This window comes from Typopeltis vanoorti, chromosome 1 (assembly GCF_054136105.1).
Source record: "Typopeltis vanoorti isolate ZY-2024b chromosome 1, IOZ_Tvanoo_1.0, whole genome shotgun sequence".
Lineage (NCBI taxonomy): Eukaryota > Metazoa > Arthropoda > Arachnida > Uropygi > Thelyphonidae > Typopeltis > Typopeltis vanoorti.
The window spans coordinates 38,189,715-38,211,423 of NC_143549.1; the positions used below are offsets into that span (position 1 = coordinate 38,189,715).

Below are 21,709 nucleotides of genomic sequence, written 5' to 3' on the forward strand. Positions count from 1 at the left end.
CACATATTTATTTAAGTCTTCTTTTTTTTTTTTTTAATGGTGAACACATTATTTTTGTGATTAGTGAAATATCAATCCAAGCACTGGGTTATTTGTTAAACAAGCAAGGATAACATATGCATAAAAGATCATGAAAACATTAAGAAAATAGCAAGTTATCATTAATCTCTTGAAAGAAATGGAATAACAGCTATGAAACAATGTGAAAAGTCTATATATAATCTTACAAAATATGATAGATTATTTTAATTTTCTATTCTATAAGATTAACTTACTCTTTCAAAATGTGCTTTGGGAAACTTGATTTTGGAGCTTTTTCAGCCAACTTATTAGGAATCTCCAACACAATATCTTGTGGAGATAATTCAGGCTGCTCTTCATCCTGAGAAATAACTGTTTCAATGGATTTTAGGGAATTAACTGAAGACTTCAAAGTTGATAATATATTGCTTATAACAGTTTCCATTTCATCTTGTACCTAAATAAAATATCAAAGGAAATTAAATGACTAAAATACAAAACTCTGGTTAATCCAATTAGTTGATTCATGAGAAATTTTATCCCCAATCCAAAATAAGAATGGCTTTTAAAGACTATAATACACTTGCAGTCCTGTACACATGTGAAACACAGGTTTTACATGTGTACAGGAAGTTTAATGGAATATTTACAACACAGGGAAAGGATTAAAAACTAATTTTAATGGTTCCAATATTTCGTCTATCATTGAGACATCTTCAGGGATTACAGTTGCTTGTAACACACAATATTAAATGAAACACATGGGTGACTTTAAAGTCCTATTTAGATGGTGCATCTCTATGGGCATTTGCAGGTGGCCAGGATGTAAAGTGGGACCTCTGACAATTAAAGTTCACCAATTTTTGGGAAGTTTTATGCATCAATATTTATTTAAATTTGGTTGATTCTAAAAACAGCATGGTGATTTTCTTCCAGGATATTCTGTGGGTTGCATCCAATACATGGTCTGCAAGGCCAGGTTGACCATAGTTATGATTAAAATGTACGATTTGTGTTTTCTAAATGGATGATCACTGATCTACTTGTCTGTCCGAAGTAAGCTAATTTGCAGAAACAGGATACTTCATATCTGCCCTTATGAGTGGGTTTTTTTATATACAGTGAAGGAAATGTTACTATTAGGAAGGCTTGTTACTAACGTGTCTAGGAAGGGTTAAACTTTGTTATTTTCCTTTTCCATCATAAACTGGATCTTGGATGTGAACTACTGAGGAAGGAGTCTAATGTGTCTGGGCTATGAGGCCAAATAGAGAACACATCATCTACATATTTTAGCCAGATTTTAGGAAGCTGAGTCTATAGCTTGTTTTTCAAAATTTTCCATGCAAAAATTGGCAAGAGGGGATGGTGGACCCATAGCATTCCCTCTATCTGTTTGTAAATTTTGTTCTTCTAAGAAAAATAACCGGAATGATGGCAAAGGAAAAGAGATCTAAGATATCAGAAGGAAAAATGTTATTTAAGAGTGTTAAGGTGTCATTTAAGGGATATTGGTAAACAGTAAGGTGATGTCAAAGTTTACCAATATATCTGTATTATTTAAAGTTAAATTTTCAATCAAGGTTTTAAAATGTGTTGAGTTTTTTATTATATAGGTCCAGTGGAGAGGAGGTGCAATGAATGCCATCAGCATTCATTACACCAGCCTCTATGCAATGAATGCTGATGGTAGCATTCATTGCAGAGGCTGGTGCGCGTTGCAGCAATCTGTTCTCATAGCAGTGCAAGGCTGGCAAGTTTGTATATATGGAGGGCTTTTTGGACTGGAATTTGATTTTTAGTTTAATGCAGTTAGGTATCACTCTTGTGTTCTGACATAAATAGTAGAAAGAATCTCATTTTTAACATTTGAAACACTTGATGATAATTTTCACACCATACTAACAGACTGGCAATGGTGTACATATCTAATTAACTGGTTTCAAAAGTACACATCTCAAACATTTGGATTTGCATTTCTAATCAGAAATAGCAATTTTTTGCAACTATTTGCACAGCATGCTATCTATCTATCTATCAACTCTACCCTGTACACTGGTATAGGTAAGCTATCTGTCAGTGTAGAACATTGGCCTTGTTGAAAGTTAGACCATTTTTAAAAAGTTTCTATTCAGAAATAAAGGCATATACTTGAAGGTTGTGAACAACTGATAACAACAGTAGCATTTCTCAGCTGGTGCATATAGCAAACTCAGTAGGTGAGAAGAGTACACAGCAAAGTTGTGCATGTGCAGGCATGCACGCACGCACGCACGCACACGCACGCACGCACACACACACACACACACACACACACACACACACACACACACACACACTCTATACTGAAAGACATTAAATTGGCAGGCACCCAATGAAGAGGTAACGTTTTATTTTTTAAACGTGACTTTCATCTACATAAGGCTGTACACCTATAATACATTGTGTAATATATTACACAATGGATGGATTAAGAAGTTATTTCTATTTTACGAGTATATTAATTTCATATATATATATATATATTTTTTTTTTATTTTTTTACATAATTTGGAAGCCCTGCAAATATGCAACTTTTTCAAGCCACTTTAGGCCTGCAATAAGCAGGACAATGGTCTCACAACAAATTATGAATTTCATCTCCTACCAAAAAGTAATTACAAATATCTATGTATCTCTCAGGGGACCCTGTAACCCCTAGAGAGCGCGTCCCCTGGGTGGCGGATAGGGGAGCCCGCCATGTGTGTGTGTGTGTACATGCGTGTGCGTGTGTGTGTATATATATATATATATATATATATATATATATATATATGGTGGGGTGGTCCGAATATACTGAATAAGGACTCGTGGACCAACAGGGCCATAAGGGGCAATCATCTTGATTGTAAGGGAAGCAGCACTCCCATGGACCCCCTAGCTGGATCTATCCTCTCCTTCTTCTACTTTGAGGAAGACCCGTTTACTTTAATCTTTCCTATAAGGCCTTATCAGCCAACCCTTCTTACTTTATGACCCTTATGCTATTAGAGTACTCGAGGGCCATGGGGTCTTTTCATTTCTGGCCTTACAACTATGCCCTCTCTATAAACCTTACTATATTTCTTCTATAATCTACCCTTTCCCCTTCAATATACCCTATTCCTCCTATGGGTTTAAATTCGGAAGAAGGCTAGTTCAGAAGCCTTAAGGTAGCAGCCCTACCACCGAACTATTCCATCGTCAGGCTAGTCCCCTGACATGGAGAACATAATCCTACTTGTAAGCTGACAGAAAAAGATAATCGGATTGAATCTATGGGAAACGACCCTGGAATGGAAAAGGGAAAACGAAAATGGAAACGACAAAATATAATACACATAGCAAACTGGAATGTAAGAGGAATAGCATATAAAGAAATAGAATTAGACCAGTTATTAAATGAAAGAAATTTTAAAATAGCAGTAATTACTGAAACAAAAAAGAAATTAAAAGGAACTATGAGAACTGAAAATTTTAATGTGATATACAGTGGAGGCAACAGAGACCAAAGAGCACAAGCAGGAGTCATGATTTGGATTCATAACTCCCTTTCAAAACAGTTAAAACATTATAAATTATGGAATGAAAGAATAATAGAAGCTAGAATAAAAATAGATAGAGGCTATTTAACAATAATTGGTTTATATGCCCCAGAAGAAGGAAGAGAACAGGATAATATAGATTTTTATAATCAGCTACAAAACATATATAATAAAATAAATAAAAATGATTACATAATTTTAGCAGGAGACTTAAATGCAAGAATTGGAAACACGAAAATTAATAATAATATAGGAATACATGGAGAACACACTCTAAACAGAAATGGTAAAAAATTGATTGACTTTGTAGTTTATAATAACCTAAAAATAATGAATTCCTTCTATAAACATAAAGACATACATAAATATACTTGGGCAGCAAGAGGATGGAAATCAATATTAGAATACTTCATATTAAATGAAAAGACATCAAAATTTTCACTAGATGTTAGAGTTCACAGAGGATATGAAATAAGCAGTGACCACTTCCTTATTAAAATAAAATTAAGATTAACACCTAAATGGCTACAAGTAACAAGAACAGAAAGAAAAATTGAAACATTTGTTTATAAAACTAGACTATTGAATGACACAAATGTACAATGGCTATATGAACAAAGAATTAACCAATATCTAGATAAAATAAAACAAAATGAAGAAATAGAAATAGAATGGCTTAACATAAAAACGATACTAAATGCAGCAGCAAATGAAAGTTAGGAAAGACCAAAAAATTCAATAAAAGAAAAAAACTGAAGATCTGGGATGATACAATCAAAGAAATAATCAAAAAGAAAAAAGATGCTTATCACAAATGGTTAAGCAGTAAAAGATTAGAAGATGAAATAGAATATAAAAGAATAAGAGCCATAGCTAAAAGAGAAGTCAGAAAAAGACATAGAGAATGATGGAATAAATTTGTTTCTAATTTAGAACATGATTTATATAAAATAAGACCCAATGTATATAAGATTTTGAAACACCTAAATGCAGATACCAAAGAAACCATAAAATTAAACACTGGATTGAAATTAGAAGAATTTCTAAATTACTACACAGAACTGTGGACAGACAAATATTTTAAAAAAGACAACTGGCAAACAATTAACGAAAATGAAAAGGAAATAACTGAAGAAGAATTAGAAATCAGCCTGAAAGAAACAAGAAACGGAAAATCACCTGGAGAAGATAAGCTAGGTTCAGAACTATATAAATACGCAGGAACAAGATTCAAAGGAAGACTCTTATTATTTTTAAATAAAATTTACTCAACCGGTATCCCCCCAATAGAATGGAAAAAAGCAATTGTGATTCCTATCTTTAAGAAAGGTAATAGAGATGACCCTAAAAACTATAGAGGTATTATCAGTATACTAAATTCCTGTTACAAAATATATAGCAGAATCTTAAATAACAAACTAATGAAATATTCTGAAAACTTTATTCTAGAAGTACAAAATGGATTTAGAAAAGGACGATCATGTATAGACCCAGCCTTTTGCCTAAAATTAATAATAGAGAAAAGAAGAAAATATAACTTAGAAACACATATTGCATTTATTGACTTTGAAAAAGCTGACAAAGTTAAAAGAAACATATTATTTAACATATTAAAAGAAAGACAAATACCAAATAATATCCTAAAAGCTATCACAAGTATATATGAAAATAATCAAATACAAATAAGATTAAATCACGAGCTATCATATACAAGAGAGATAAACCAAGGGGTCCGACAGGGATGTCCCCTCTCTGCAACTCTTTTTAATATCTACTTAAATGAAATAATAATAAAATGGAGTAAAAATTTACATCAAGGAATTAAACTTTCACCTACAGTTAACTTAAACACTCTCCTCTTTGCAGACGACCAAATAATAATTACAAATTCTGAAGATAACTTACAGAAAGCTATTTTAAATCTAAATGAGATATCCAAAGATTATGGTATGATAATATCAACGGAAAAATCAAAAACTATGGCCTTTAAGCAAGAACTAAAATAGTAATAGATAACAAGATCTTAGAACAGGTGAATTCATTTAACTACCTAGGATGTATGATCACTTATGAAAATGAAAAAGATATAAACATAAAAATTGCAAAATATTTAAAAATAACAGGAGTAATTAACTGTATATTTAAACCAAACCTAGTTCAAAAACAAACCAGGCTAAAAGTATACAATACACTAGCTCTACCGGTCTTAATGTATGGAAGCGAAATCTGGACAATAAAACAAAAAGACAAACAAAGATTAACAACAGCAGAAATGAAGTTTATGAGAAAGACTGCAAAGTATACCCTATTTGATCACAAAAGAAATGAAGATATCATGAAAGAATTAAACCAAGAACCAGTAATAGAAAAAATTAAAAAATATAAACATAAATGGATGGAACACATTTAAAGAATGAAAACAGAAAGATTACCAAAACAAGCCTTAAAGTACAAGCCATTAGGAAAAAGAAAACCAGGACGTCCTCTTAAACGATTCAACGATGACTTCTAAAGCCAGAACAGGCGATACTAGGCCTAAATCCTTGATGCGTATGATGATGATGATGAAATATCTATGTATATATCTGAATTTGAATCTGCATCTTACTAGTTGGAGGGTGAATATACTGACCACTCAGTCAATAAGGCTAGAAAACTACAGTCAAATTTGGTTATAACAATAACAAAGGGGGCCAATAAAAGTTATAACTATTACTCACCATATCAGTGATGAGTTAAATTGACCTCCTATTTTTTAATTCTCAATAACGCAAAAAAAATAATATAATTACATTCTTAGATATTAGCTATGTAGATATCTGGTAGTAAGGGAGATGGTGAGATGTATGTAGCAGAGTAGAATAGATTGCCCTCTCCTGTGATGAGTCCTTGAACTCTTTAAAGGTGTCACGTAATAATAATAAAGCCTAAATATTATTTCTATGCTTAATATTAAGCAATTTATTTGTCTATAATTTAAAAACCATACACTTAATACAAAACACAGTTTATTTCCCCTCTGAATCTTCAATGACACTGAGAATAAAAGAAAGCACAAATCAGGGCTAATAACAGAAACAAAGATCAAGTGGAAACAAGTTAACAATAACAGAAACAAGGATCAAGTGGAAACGAGTTCTTTCAGTTATCTTGTTTTCTAGTGATGCAATGTCAAACATAGATTACCACTTTTACAGCTGATTCTTTGGACACTCAAGTGTCCAAAGAATCAGCTGAAATAATGAAGCATCCTCTACAGTGTACAAAAAAAACAAGGAATGATTTTACACCAGGCCTGTCTTCATTAATCCATCACGACACACTTGTAGCTACCAGTACCTTTCAATAGTAATAGTGATTGCATGCTTTCCATTGTTTAAACAAGTTCAAATATTTCATTAGAGATATTACCTATTTTTTACTCACTTTCTATTTTTTAATTTATTTATGTTCTTTGTTCTTTAATGTGGCAAAATGTAAGGTTATGCATTTAGCAGCAGTATATGACATTGGTGGAACTGTACTCCAGGAGATTGATGAGGCCAGGGACTTAGGAGTGTTGATGGATAGGGAGTTGAAGTTTAGGGGGCAAGTTATTGTTCCTCTGTATCAAGCTTTGATAAGATCCCATCTTGATTACTGTGCTAAGATCTGGTCACCAAGGTTTCTTCTTGATGGGGAGGAGGTTGAGAGGATCCAGAGGCGAGTGACCAAGATGATAGCAGGTCTATGGAATGAACCTTATGAAAACAGGTTGAAGATTTGTGGGTTGCAGAAATTGGTTGATAGGCAGAAAAGGGAAGATATGATTGAGACATTCAAATTGTTGAAGGGTTTCTATAGGATTAATTCAGAGGATATTTTTGAGAAAAGGACTGGTGGTGGGAGGACTAGGGGACATCCATGGAAGCTGGGCAAGAGCGTGGTTAGTAAGGGTGTTAGAGCTGGGTTTTTTACTTTTAGAGTGGTGAATGAATGGAATATGCTGCCAGATTCTGTTGTGGGTGCTATGACAGTGAATGAGTTCAAGGCAAAGTATGATAGATACTGTGTGAATGTCGAATAGACATGATGTTTAGGGCCTTCCTAGATGAGTCTAAGGCCTCCTTGGAGTCACCCGTAATAATAATAATATGTTATTTTCTGATGAAGTGAAACAAACCATTTCACAAAATTAGTCGAAATAAAAAAATAGTTTCTATTTGGCATCTTTGTTTGTGGTTAAATACTGGATTAAATATTTCTAAAATGTCCTATTTGCACAGAAGCTTATGCAATGAGATACTTATTAATAATAAATATCACTTCAATTATTCAGACAACTATTATTACATACAAAATGGTCACATCCAATTTGTTTAGCAAATTCTTTCACCTGAGCCTTCAGGATAGGACTGCTTATTGAGAATCTAGAACTTCTTCATTCGTAAGCTTACACTTTTTCTAAATTTTTTTTTCTTTCAGTTATCTTGTTTTCTAGTGATGCAATGTCAATACTGTTCAAGAAAGCAAAGAAAACGTTTTACACACTTCAACATTTTTGGCCCCACCTGCCAACTCATTAATAATTTCTACTTTTTTCAGAACCAAAAGCCACGTTCTTATAATAAAAATGTTTCCAATGGAAGGATTCATTTTCAACCAATTTTACAAAGTTGCTCAAACCAGTGTTTGAGCAACGAGTGAGGAGGGCCAGAGGCTATCCCCACTCTACCTATATAAACCAACCTGTAATTCAATGCAGGTGGTCATAAAAGCTAAGTTACTCCTTTCATTTTTGTCTATTCCAAGACTTGCCTAAGCCATTAAGAATGTTTGCTTAGGTATGAAAATTTGTATGGTATTTCTGTGTAGTATATTTGTAAAAGTGAGAAATTGTATGGGTATATACGTAAATTAAAATCATTATAACCAATTGCTCATTACAACAAAGTTTGACTGTACTCCTCAATCTGCTCTCTTCTACTCACACACACACACACACACACAAAAAAAAAATTATCTTTCTACAAATCCGTGCAATCAGAGATTCCATTTAAGATCTATTCAAGAATGGCAGTCTAAATTAATCACTGAAATGGCTTTAGGAAGAGCCTGCAGGCACATCTTTAATTCCAGGTAATTGACAGTCTATTTAATCGAATGTAAATTCCTCCAAACCCCTTTGCAATAAGTTTGGAGGAATTTACATACACCACTTCTCAAACCTCTGAAATACAAGCAAAATTCATAAATATTACAGTTGAATGAATCCCCTTATCTACCACTGTAATTATCTTATTTCTACTTGTTTGGGACCTTTCCAGATGCAAAGGTCTTATTAAACAACTAAGTTATGGGTATTGATGTTTCTTTAGCATATTCTTTCATGATATGCAGAGAAGTCTCAGGCACTGATCCAAATGTCTTATTCATGTGAACATTACTTGATAACTTAAACCATCAACTCATTCACTATCAATCCCTAGGTGGTGTTTTCTTCTTTCACATTTTAACCTTTCCTTCCTTACTACATGTCACTTTTCTAGTTTACATCTAGTTTATAGATATAAGTTTTCATTAAGTGCAAAATATTTTTATCAATCTATGAAGGCTTGGTACATCATACTGTCTTTCAGTTATTAATTTCACAGTTCCATATCCTTGGAGAGTAATTAAAGATGCATATAAAAACTTTCCCAAAATTAGAGAAATTAACTCAGTAGTTTGTTAGACTTTTCCATTTCTGGCTCTACTTCCTTACTTGCCTACTCTTTGCTTCCTAGTGTTTCTGTTACCCAGTGATAGCTATTCTAAAAAACAACTAATGCACACGCCCATTACCGAGATTAAAAGCAAAATTCAAGTCACAAAATGGCTACCATTATTACACTGCTTGCACATCATATAGTAATAGTGACAAACACTACTGTAAATAAACATACAATAATATACATACAGCATTATTTTCATGTAACTCCTTAAGGATTATAACATATGGTAAGCGGTAAGCAGGTTTACTACTTATAACTACATTTAAGTTCCTTTTACTCGTATATCACTGCCAATTAACCACATGGCAGCTCCAGTAATATTAAGCATATAATGCACGGGTGGCCACAACGTGGCTTGCGAGCCGCATGCGGCTCACATCCACACATCACATGGCTCTTCATGATCTAACAGGAAAAAATAAACAAAAAGAGAAGAGGGACAACAAAAAAGAGGAACAAAATAAAGAGAGAGAGAGAGAGAGAGAGAGAGAGAAACAGGATTAATAAAAATTACTGCAATGAAAAAAGTTTAATTCAAAACACATTAAATGAAGTTTACTTTGAACAATTAAAATAATTTTAAAGCCAGACCATAATTTTAGTTTCTTATTTACTAGTAGAGGCCTTCCTTGCATTCATTTTCTTAGTAAGCTCCTTAAATTGTGTGTAATTAGTCAAAGCAGTTCTTACAAGCTCGTTACAACCTCACCATGTGCATGCTCATTCCCATACCATTAAATCGGTCAGAAGCTGCAGCTCTTCTAAGTCTTACTATGGAATTATTTTGGCTCCAAAAGGACACGTAGTTGGCTACCCCCTGATATAATGCATTACTCAATGCAAACATGTATACAGGAATACCTTGCACAGCACGGTTTTGAACAACACGGGTTTAGGTCTAATGCGGTTTTTATTATTACGCTAACATTTTCAACAATGACCGGTGACTCCTGGGTGCCGCAAGTGACAGTCTAGAGCCATTTATGCAGTATTTATTCGATTGGCTCTCTCACGTAGATACATTCTTTCCCCGTGAAGTTGAAGAATCATCAACAGAGTGCCACACTACACCATGTATCACAATAATAATAATAATAATAAAATAAATAAAATAAAAAAAAAATAACTAGTTTTGAATTACGACATAGAATTTGGTCATCTCTCAATAGAATCAGAACAGGACACAGTGAATGTGGCAATGCTTTTCACAAATAGAACAATGCAGCTCCCCCTAACTGCAATTGTGGAGCTGAGAAGCAATCAGCAGCATCTTATACAAGATCCCTTAAGAGCCTATAATGGAAATTTTGACTTCCTGTTCGCAACCAAAGAATCAGGTGATTTTATTTGTAATCTAGATATTAGCTTGTAATCACTCACAGGAGATTACGGATGGAAAGTTCTGAGAAAACTTTGAGGAAGTGCAGTCTTGAATGAAGTCATGTCAAAAAGTTTAAACATTTTTCAAAGAAAACTAAATTTTTCTTAAAATAAGAAATACATACACCTTTATTAGATATGCACACCCACCCACACCTAGTTGCCTTTTAAGGTAATTAGATGAGTCAATCTGAGAAATGAAGGTATCTTCAGTTCTCACTTCGATGACATATAGAAGTTACACTGCTTGGAAAGAACTTGACAGACACCTAATGGACAAGATGACTAATAGGCATGTAATGAGCCACGTGTTTATAGCTGGTATAAATTGGATCAACATGATACTCCAAATAAAATTAGTGTATGTAAAAATGGGAAGAATGAGAGGCCATCCCTGGAAGCTGTATAAATGTGTCATGAATAAGGGTGTGAGGAGATTTATTACCGAGAGTTACTGGTAAGAGGAATGAATTGCCAGAGTGCATTATGAATTGCAGGGAGTGTAAATAATTTCAAACTTCATGAAAGATTTTTCACTTGGTTATGCTACTAATTATATATCTGGTTTTATCCTTTATCCAAGTGTAAGCAACCTAAGTTTGTACCTGGAGTACTTTCAGGACTGGGGCAACTCGTGGCAAAGGTGGTATAAGTTCTCATTATTTGCCTTAGTATCCCATAATGCAAAGAACATCTCCTTGCGGACATGTATAATGCTATGCATTAAGGAAAGAGTAACTACCCAGACCAGTTTTGACCTTTAATGAGGTCTCATCAGTGGGAGTCAGACCCAGAGGTGGTGATACCAAGGTGGAAGTGATGGAGAAGTCATATTTCCCTATGCGAGTTGCCAAAAGGTGTCACACCTTGTTACTAAGGCAAGTGATGAGAACTTATACCACCTTTGCCACGAGTTGCCCCAGTCCTGAAAGTACTTCAGGTGTAAACTTTGGTTGCTTACATTTGAATAAAGGATAAAACCAAATATATAATTAGTAGCATAGCCAAGTGAAAAATCTTCCATAATCTTATCTCTAATCTAGAGAATTTTAATAATAAGGTGTGACACCTTTTGGCAACTCGCATAGGGAAATATGACTGTTCCATCACTTCCACCTTGGTATCACCTCTGGGTTTGGGTCCCACTCATGTGCTTTTGCACAGAAGTGGTTGCTTTCCCTGAGATGTGAGAGGCTCTGCTTTGGGGTAGGTCTTTGCCTGTCTCTGAGTGGGGCCACTGCTGAGATTATGGCTCTGCTTGGTGGTGGGGTGAGCCAGTTACTGAGTGGAACCACTGCTGAGTTGGACGGTCACTCATAGGGAGTGGTCTGGGGGAACTGCCTAATTTTTAGAGAGGTCTTTACTTAAACAGCACCTCAATTAAGGTCGAAACTGGTCTGGGTAGTGAACCTTCCTTAATGCACAGCATTATACATGTCCGCAAGGAGATGTGATTTGCATTATGGGATACTAAAGCAAGTGATAAGAACTTATACCACCTTTTCCACGAGTTGCTCCAGTCCTGAAAGTACTTCAGACACAAACTTTGGTTGCTTACACTTGGATAAAGGATAAAACCAAATATATAATTAGAATTTCAAACTTCATTATGATAAATATGCTGCTAGTTGCCACAATGAGCTTATTGACACCATGAAGTTTACTGTAATAATAATAATAATAATAATAATAATATACACTGCTTCGAAAGAAGTCAATGGATACCCCCATTGGCAAGGTGCATCATGTCATGTAATGAGTGACATGTTTATAGTTAGTATAAATTAGAGGAATGTGATGCTCCCAAGTCAATGTAACTATGTCTGAGTGAAATAGCTGTGAGAAGGGAAGATAGAGTTTGAAAGTGGCTTTGTGATAGGATGTCATGTTGCAGATTCTGGGATGGCTCAAATGACAAACAATTGTGAACTAACACGTTGAATGCAGAGTTCTGGGCATCGACTGGAACATGAATCTGCACAAAAAAATTCAGAACCGAGCCGCACAACATGGTTTTCCATGGTAGGATCACAATATGCAAGCTCCACATGATCCGAACCAGCATGCAGCATTCTGTTCAGTTCCATGCCCCACTGTACATGCTCTTTGAATGTACAGTGAGGCATGGAAGCTGGAAAGCTATGTTGTAGAACAGACTGATGGGTGTCGGTGTGGCAGATACCAATTGAACATTTGTTACCAGAGTGCATAATCCCAACTATGAAATTTGGAGGTGGCAGTGTGATGGTATGGTCCTATTTTTCTTGGTTTGCCTTGGATCTCTGTTTGTGGTGCCATGAACATTGAACTCCAAGAGATATCTGAACATTATACCCTGGGGTGTTTCCAGGGAACTGACATTTGTCTCTTTTAGCAAGACAATCCACTGTGTCATAGGTGCATGGCTTGTGGACATGAACATCATCACACTTGACTGGCCTCCTCCACATAGCCCTGATATCAATCCTATTGAACATCGATGGGATGAACTGGAGAGACATCTGCCCAGGACCTCATTACATGCCTACAGGAAGAATGGTCCAAAATTACCATTGATTGCCATTATGTGCTTGTGGAAAGTATGCCTCATAGGATTGCTGCAGTCATTGCAGTGAAAGGGGGAGGGGGGGGGGGTCCTGCATATTATTAAGGTGGTGGCATGGATATTTGTTCCTCACACTATGGACTTTATTGATATCCACTGACTTCATTCCAAGCAGTGTATATCCTATCATCATCCTACACAAAAGTTGAGTATCATCAACACACTATATTGAGCTTGTGTCTTATGTTCTGCTTCATCGCTTTATAATAACATAATAAATCTACTTTTCTCTCCAGTGATCACACCTCTCAACTTATAGGGAAGATAATAAGAAAATTATAGCCTTTGTTCTGAATTGCCTCAAAATCTTAGAAAATTTATCTTGAATCCTAACTTCTTTATATCTTCAAGTCACCAAAAGTTGATTCTCATCAACACTCTGCATTGAGTTCATGCCTTATGTGCTTAAAGTATTTTTATAACAATACAATAAATCTACTTTTATCTCTAATAACCATACCTCTCAACTTATAGGGAAGATAAAAAGCAACAAAATTCTGAATAACAATATAGCAATCTTCATAAGACCAATTGCTGCACTACCTATACAAGAGTGTAATGGATAGTGGATCAAGTTGGGATTATTCTATTGACTTGTGGGCTAACCTATTAGATCAGAAAGGAAGTGAGATGCTGTACACCTAGAATAACATCAAAATTATATGACAGAGTTTGAAAATCAGGACTTCCATTGTGTGATTTCTTCCAGAGACAAGAAACTGGAATGAAGCTGAAATTCTATGAAAAAGCTGTTTTGTATTACCACACTGTGAAGCTCTGGTGTATATTATTATTATTATTATGCGACACCTCCAGGGAGTCCAAAGACTCATTGAGGGAGGGTACCTATCTACAACTCTGTCTTCACCAACTACAACTACACCAACGGCATCTACTCACCACCAAAACCACTAATATTTTCACAGACAATCACAAACATCCATGCTGACACGGGATTCGAACCCGCAACCTTTTTTTGGCTGGAGAGCAGATACACTAACCACTCGGCCAACCAGTCCGGCATATAAACCTAATAAGAATGACTGCCCCTTGATCTCGTCCACTTTTAGGAGGTAATTTTGTTAAATAGTCCCATACAAGTGTAATTAATTATTTATAACTGCCAACATGTACCTTCTGAAATATAATGAACCATCTAAAAAGAATAACCTAAAACTGCTCTGTATATACAATAACTTTCATTTGTAATTAAAACAAATTAAATGCTAAGTTAAAAAAAAAAAAGAATTCTTACATCATTCAGACTATCACCAAATGCTTTGAGAGTCTTCATGTTAGTGGATACTGCTTCTTCAAGGCAGATACATTTCACCATGGTAGCTTGTGCTGCACTGTTAAATAATAATTATAGAAACAAAATTTATGCTTATGATATGAAAATCAAAACTGTTAAAGTATGTAAAGTATAAGTGTAGATTTTCTTATTCTTTACAAGAAAAGCTGCGCTGCACTAAAAGAATAGCCACTGACTAAGCTATAAGATACTGAAGAAAAACTAAAACTTCTTGTAAATACAAGAAGATAGAGTATCATTCTGCATATCATGTGTAACTTACTCAATGAATGTAAACCTGAAATACAATTAATATTTTAGTAATTTTAAAATATTTACTAGTTTTCTAATGATTTTTCTATCATTCAAATACAATTTTAAATTACAGAAATCCTGCAGAACGAAATTCCTCCATGGATAAGTTTGGTAGATTAAGTGATAGAGATGGTTCATTTGCTTCAACATAAAGACTTTGAGTGGATAATGTGCAAAAGACACAGTAGCTATCCATATAACCCTGATGATGGATGGGATCCAACTATTGCAGGCTATTCTCCTTTGCAGAACCTAAGATCCATAATCCAGCTTTGATAGTATAAGTGCACGATTTGGACCAAGTAATGAAGATTAATCTGTATCCCACTCAGTAGAGGATAGAGTGAAAAGGAGATTCAATGCTCTCTTGCACTTTTCTCTTAGCTGATGAATATATGCAAGGAAATGTAAGTTTTCTTACAAAGATGAAGCCCAAGAATTCGGCTTCTGTTGCTACTGGAATAACAGTTCATCTCATTCTTTATTCAGGATCTGGGTGCAAAATCGAAGGAGATACAGAAAGATGATTTGATGTTAAATCAGGTGTGAGAAAAGGGTGATATTATCTTAATCTCCACTGTTATTCATTATCTATATGAATTGCATTATGAAGGAAAGTGCTATTAAACCTGATATGAAAAATTAAAGATGTTAATCTCTGCTCTTTACTGTATGCAAATCATGTTATACTTATAAATAAATCAAGTACAAATCGTAGGGATTCCCTGACTAAATTGAATAACTGTTGTAATAAATTTGGTATATGAAAATCAGCAATGAAAGGACCAAAACACTGAAAACATCAAGATGGAAAATTAAATTTGAAAAGAGACAACAGAATTAGAACAGAAACAGACAGCAGAATTATGGAATAAGAGAGAAATTAATCAGAACATTAAACTAGCTGTATACAGGACAGTGTTCAAACTAATTTTAACATAAGAATCTGAGAGCAGGTTAGAAATAAAACACATATGAGAGTTCTAAGAAAGATTAGGGAGGGGTTACAGATGGCATCAATGACAAACTTCATATTAAGAATGAGGATATCAGGAAAGAACTCCACATTGTTCGCATTCAGAAATGTGTGAACAGAGTTAATCTCAGGTGGTATGGTCAAACATAGAATGGGAGATGAAAGGTTAACAAATTAAGTGTTTTTTGTTGAATGACATCCAAGATGTCATCTACTACAGACGCCTTTCTATATTATTATTATTATCAGGCTTCAATGGAGTCAAAAGACTCATCGCGGGAGGTCCTTCCTAAGAAACACAAAGTCTATCAAGACTCATCATGGGAGGTCCCTCCTAGGAAACACAATGTCTATCATACCACTCCTTAAACTCATTGACCATTCTCACTTTCACAACTCTGTCAGGCAATGCATTCCATGGTTCAACCACTCTCCATGCAAAGAAACCACTCCTCACCCACTTGCTCACAGTCTCCTTTTATAACTTCCAGGAATGTCCCCTAATCATCACTCTTTCCTGCTGTTCAACCAAGTGAAAGAACTCCCCAGTGTCAACCATGTAACCACCTCTCAACAGTTTAAAAGTCTCAATCATATCACCTCTCCTTCTTCTATCCACCAAACTCTGCAGTCCACATTCTGTCAGCCAATTCTCATAACTAACATTGTACAGTCCTGAAACCATCTTTGTTATCTGCCTTTTTACCCTTTCCACAGTGAATTTATCCCCTTCAAATCCTGGGGACCAAATTTGAGAACAATTTCATGTTTTTGATGACTTTTTCTATTTCAATATTGATATACATGTATATTCCCTTTGAAAGATTGCTGAATTGCTAAAGTAACCTTTAGCAACTGAGCAATCTTTTAAAGTAATTACTTCAGATACCTAGAATAGCTTTGTCTTCAGTTTTCATATCACTATTATCATCTCTAATTCTTTTAGACTACTCTTTCCTCCATTTGTAAGCTTTTTCAATAGCCTCCAAACTATTTTGCCCCTTTTCTGATATCTATTTCCTATGTTCACACCAAAGTCTTCCCATTACTCTTGTTTAGCTAGTTTTACATGCTTTGCTTTCTTACATTCTTTTTCCTTTGTATTGTCTCAGAGCACAAGGTGGCTTACTTGCCAGGAACTTTTGATATACTTTTTTTTTGATTGCCTATTTAACTTCTTGAGTCAACAATGGAATTCTGATTTTTTCTCTCCTTGCAGGCAACCATACCACATGTCTCTCTGGCTAAATTGATCAATGTTTTGTTCAGTGTCTGGCACTGAATCTCCAAGGTTTTGTTCTTCTTTTCAAACTGTTTTATTTTATAATGATTAATATTTGTGCATTTATTTCTACAATTCACCTCTGATAGCTGCTTAACTCTGATTATTTTTAAAACTTTCTGATACACTTTTCTTTTCAATATGATATTAACTTTATCCTACTCAAAACTGCAACTATTTTAAATTTTTGTAATGGGAAGTAATCTAAGGAAGCTGAACAATAACATCATTCAACAAAACTTTTCTTATTTCTTGTATTCTTCTCTGTATGTGAATTTGTTTACATCATTATGTTGGAACATGGTGTTACTTATGACTAGTCTATATCCTGAACAGAAATCTAGTAGGTACTTACCATTATTATTAGTTTTGCTCTTTTCTCTAAATTTTCATGAAATATTTCTATAAGTCTGCTTATAATTTCCTGTTCTGTTGTTCATATGTCTGTCAAGGACCAACTTTCCTTTTCTTTGTGTAAGCTGCCTTCTCTACTGCTAAAAAATTGCTCTGCTTCTTCCTTCGTTGACCTGTGGTTGATAGGCACAAGTAAGTCTCACTGTTCAATTGCCCATTCTGTTATTTGTTTACATTACTCTTGACAAAGACTGTCATTCAAGATTTTCTTTATATTTAGTGTGGAATAACACAGCTACTCCTTCTTTTCTGTTATCATTATTGCCATAATATAAGATCTTGTAAAAGATTTTGGTCTTATCCAATTCTTCTACTAATTTCATTTCTTTTCTGTTGATATTTCTTATATATGGATGGTGCCAATCTTGAAATTTGCCGATGCTGATTTGGGATTTATAAGATTACAGAAAATAAATATCACTAAAATGTTCTGAAGGAGTACTGTAAAAAAGAATCAGATATGACAAAGGTGGCATGAAAATTGAGGATAAAGATCTCCTAGATCAGTGGTTTCAAACATTTTTACCTGTGTGTGTGATTATCATCAAGCTGTAATCACAATAAATTGCTAAAATTGAAATTTTATAAAACCAATGTAGTTGTATTTTTATAAAACTGAAATTTTATCCCTTCATAAAAGCCTTTCTCACTTACTGATGCTTCAGAGATCATCCTTGATCCTCCTTATTAAACTGCACAGTGCACTCTTGAGTTTGGAATATAGATTTGGCCTCCAAACCTTCTGCAATTTCAGTTCAATCCTCTTGTAAAATAAATTAAATTAAATAACAAACATCACTATCTAAGGACTGCAGAATTCAACTCTTTGTAATACATCTTATGTATGAGGAGAAATTGGCACTGCTGGTTGATTTTGTGATTACATATTCAGTGTGTGTGTGATTATTATCAAGCTGTAATCACAATAAATTACTAAAACTGAAATTTTACAAAACCAATGTAGTTGTATATTATGATTATTATATAACATAATATAATAATCATAATATATAATAATATATAAGGATATGTAAGAATATATAAGGATATATAATCTCATACGAAAATTCTATCAGGTTGATCTATTATTAATGTTAGGAAGATGCCTAAATAGTTTACTGTTGATCCGAAGAGGGATCAAAAGCAACCTATTTAGATATCTACATTCTCAATGTTTGGAGCAATTAGCTCAAAAGCTTGCCAAATGAAACAAGATGTGAAACAGGTGGTAGTAAAATATTCAAAGAGAATGCAGTCAGGTATACATATCAATACCAGAAGTAGAAAACTATATAAAAATCTGAAATGTGATAAAACCAGCTGGAAGATGACACTGGATCAGAAATGTTCAAATATGGAGGTACAAAAATTTGGCTGCACTGCATAATTCAGGTCTAGTCAGAGGGTAAAATTACAGATGATCAGAGTAGTGTTCTCACATGCTCATCTATTAAAAAAAATAAATTAAAAAAAAAAACTTGTGTGTAAGAATTACAGAGGAATCTTGCTACTAAGTGTTTCAGCCTGGTGTTTATGCTCAAGATGCGAGCATACTTGAGAAGAGACTAAGAAAACTGTGGAAGGGAAACTTGGAGAAGAACAAACTGGGTTCAGGCCAAATGCAGGTTACAAGGTTCAGATAGCTGATACTCTTGATCTAATTTGATAGCAAGTTTTGTAGATCTGAAAAAAGTATGTGAAAAGGTGCCAAGAGAAATTATTATTATTATTATATGACACCTCCAGGGAGTCCAAGGACTCATCGAGGGAGTGTGCCAACAGCATTGAACGAATGATCCCTTCCAACTACTAACTGCGCTCAAACTTGCTTAACTTTTTTGCGAGGCATTAGTAGCAGAGGCTCTACCAATCGACCAACCTTTGCTGGCATGTTCACAATGCTATAATTACATGGTATAAACAGGATTATGTTGGATTATACATGGTCTATATTATTATTATTAATAATAATCAGCATTCACAAATCAAAAACAATGTCTTCAGGCAATAACACTATGAAAATTTCTATTTAGGATGAAAAATTGGAAGAAGTAGAAAGATTCACCTATAAATTAAAGATATCAAGAAATTATGTACTCGGTTTAATCCTTTATCCAAGTGTAAGCAAACAAAGTTTGCACCTGAAGTATTTTCAGGACTGGGGCTACTCGTATAAGAAAGCTAAGACTTCACATCACTTGCCTTAGTATCCCATAATCCAATGCACATCTCCTTGCAGACATGTATAATGCTATGCATTATGGGAAGGGTCACTACCCAGGCCGGTTTCAATCTTTATTGAGGTCTCTTCAATGGGAGCCAGACCCAGAGGTGATACTAAGGTGGAAGTAATGCAGAAGTCGCATTTTCATATACGAGTTGCCAAAAAGGTGTCACACTTTATTATGAAATTCCTCTGGATTAGTTCTTTTCATATGTTATGAAAATCATAAGCAGCAGGCGAGAATAGTCACAACTGTTGTGCAGAAAGCTAAGTCTGAGCATGAAAAAAACTGGCTCTTCAAGATAAAGATAACCCACAAGAATTCTATCAATATGCTGCAATTAAAAGACAGAATGAATATGAAAAAATAACTCTTCTGAATGCAGATGGTGTGAGGTTGACAGATGCATAAGAGAGTACCTATTTTGCTAAAAGCTTTCAATCTGGTGTATACAACATTGAGTTCACTGCTACCTCTTCACTTGATGAAGAAACTCAAGTGTATGAAAAGGAGGTAATAGAGCTGTTGCACAAACTAAATAAGAATTCAACAATAAATTGAGTCTCAGAACATTGAAGATTTTGCAGGAATGGAAAGAATGTATGGTAATCCCATTGCACAAGGGTGGTGCAAAGATTGATGAGGGAATGTCATGATTTAGCAACTGGCTAACATTCTACGAGGGTGGTCTGAAAAGTTCTCGGCCTAACAATGAAGAAACGAATTTATAATTTCAAAATTATTTTTATTTTTCAACATAATCTCCATTAAGACTTAACTATTTATTCCAGCGATGCTCCAGCGCCATTATCCCGTCCCTGTAGTGGTTCTTAGTAACATCTGCAAAATACTCCTCTACAGCTGTAAACCTCTTGATTCAAAGAAAAATGTTGACCAGCAAGGAAGAGTTTTAGTTCTGGGAAGAGATAGAAGTCAGAGGGAGCCAAATCTGGGGAATAGGATGGATGTTCCAACAATTCATAGTGCAGATTTCTTCATTTTTGCATTGCCAAAACACCTCTGTGGGCAGGCAGGTGCATTGTCCTGATGCAAAATGGGTCTTTTCTCACAAATTTTTTTTGTCTAGTCTGGTTAAAAGAGCGGAATAATATTACCCGGTTATTGTTTTACCCTTTTTAAGATAATTAATAAACAAAATGCCTTCAGAATCCCAAAACACCAATCTTGCACCCATCTTGCGCAAAGGTTTTTCATATGCAATTCTTAATGCAAAATATATCCTACACGTTCTTTTGAAATGCCTATAGTCTCAGCAACTTCATGTAGTTTGACTGGCTGGTCATCCAATACCATATCGTGCACTTGATTCAATGATTTCTGGTGTTGTTACACTTTCTGGACATCCTTCATGTGGATCATCTTCAAGGCTGGTATGCCACGTTTAAACTCGGCAGCCCATTTCTTAATTATAGAAAATGAAGAAGAATGCTCATAAACTTTTATGAACTTTGAATGAATTTCTTTTGGCATTAAACCTTCTTTTACAAAGAATTTTATAACGCACAATACTCAATTTTATCCTGACAGCTGTATAAAACAAATTACTTGATAGAATGAGTTGCAATTCCACATGGATGCTTATGACAGATGTACCAACTTAGAAAAAAAATCTTGCCGATAGTGTTGCCATCTATGGTCGAGGCTGAGAACTTTTCAGACCACCCCTCGTATAATAATGTTATCATTGAACTAGACAAGGGGAACGGATACACCATGATACTTTTGGATTTTGCTACGGCTTTTGACAGAATGCAGCATGGAAGACTGTTGTGTAAATTGAAGAATATGAGTATGGATCATGACATATTAGCTTGGTTAAGAGAATGGCTGACTGACAGATATCAAAAAGTAGTATACGGA

General features: G+C 34.6%; 1 protein-coding gene across 1 annotated transcript in view; it reads right to left on the reverse strand.

The window, feature by feature from the left end:
• The window catches only part of IKKepsilon (I-kappaB kinase epsilon), a 406,399-nt gene that overhangs the window by 45,639 nt on the left and 339,051 nt on the right, over positions 1-21,709 (reverse strand). The window contains exons 17-18 of the mRNA XM_090415707.1: positions 14,578-14,674; positions 276-478 (exon numbers count right to left, since the gene is read on the reverse strand). Coding sequence (XP_090271833.1) covers positions 276-478; positions 14,578-14,674 — 300 coding nt within the window. The remainder of the gene's footprint in view (positions 1-275; positions 479-14,577; positions 14,675-21,709) is intronic.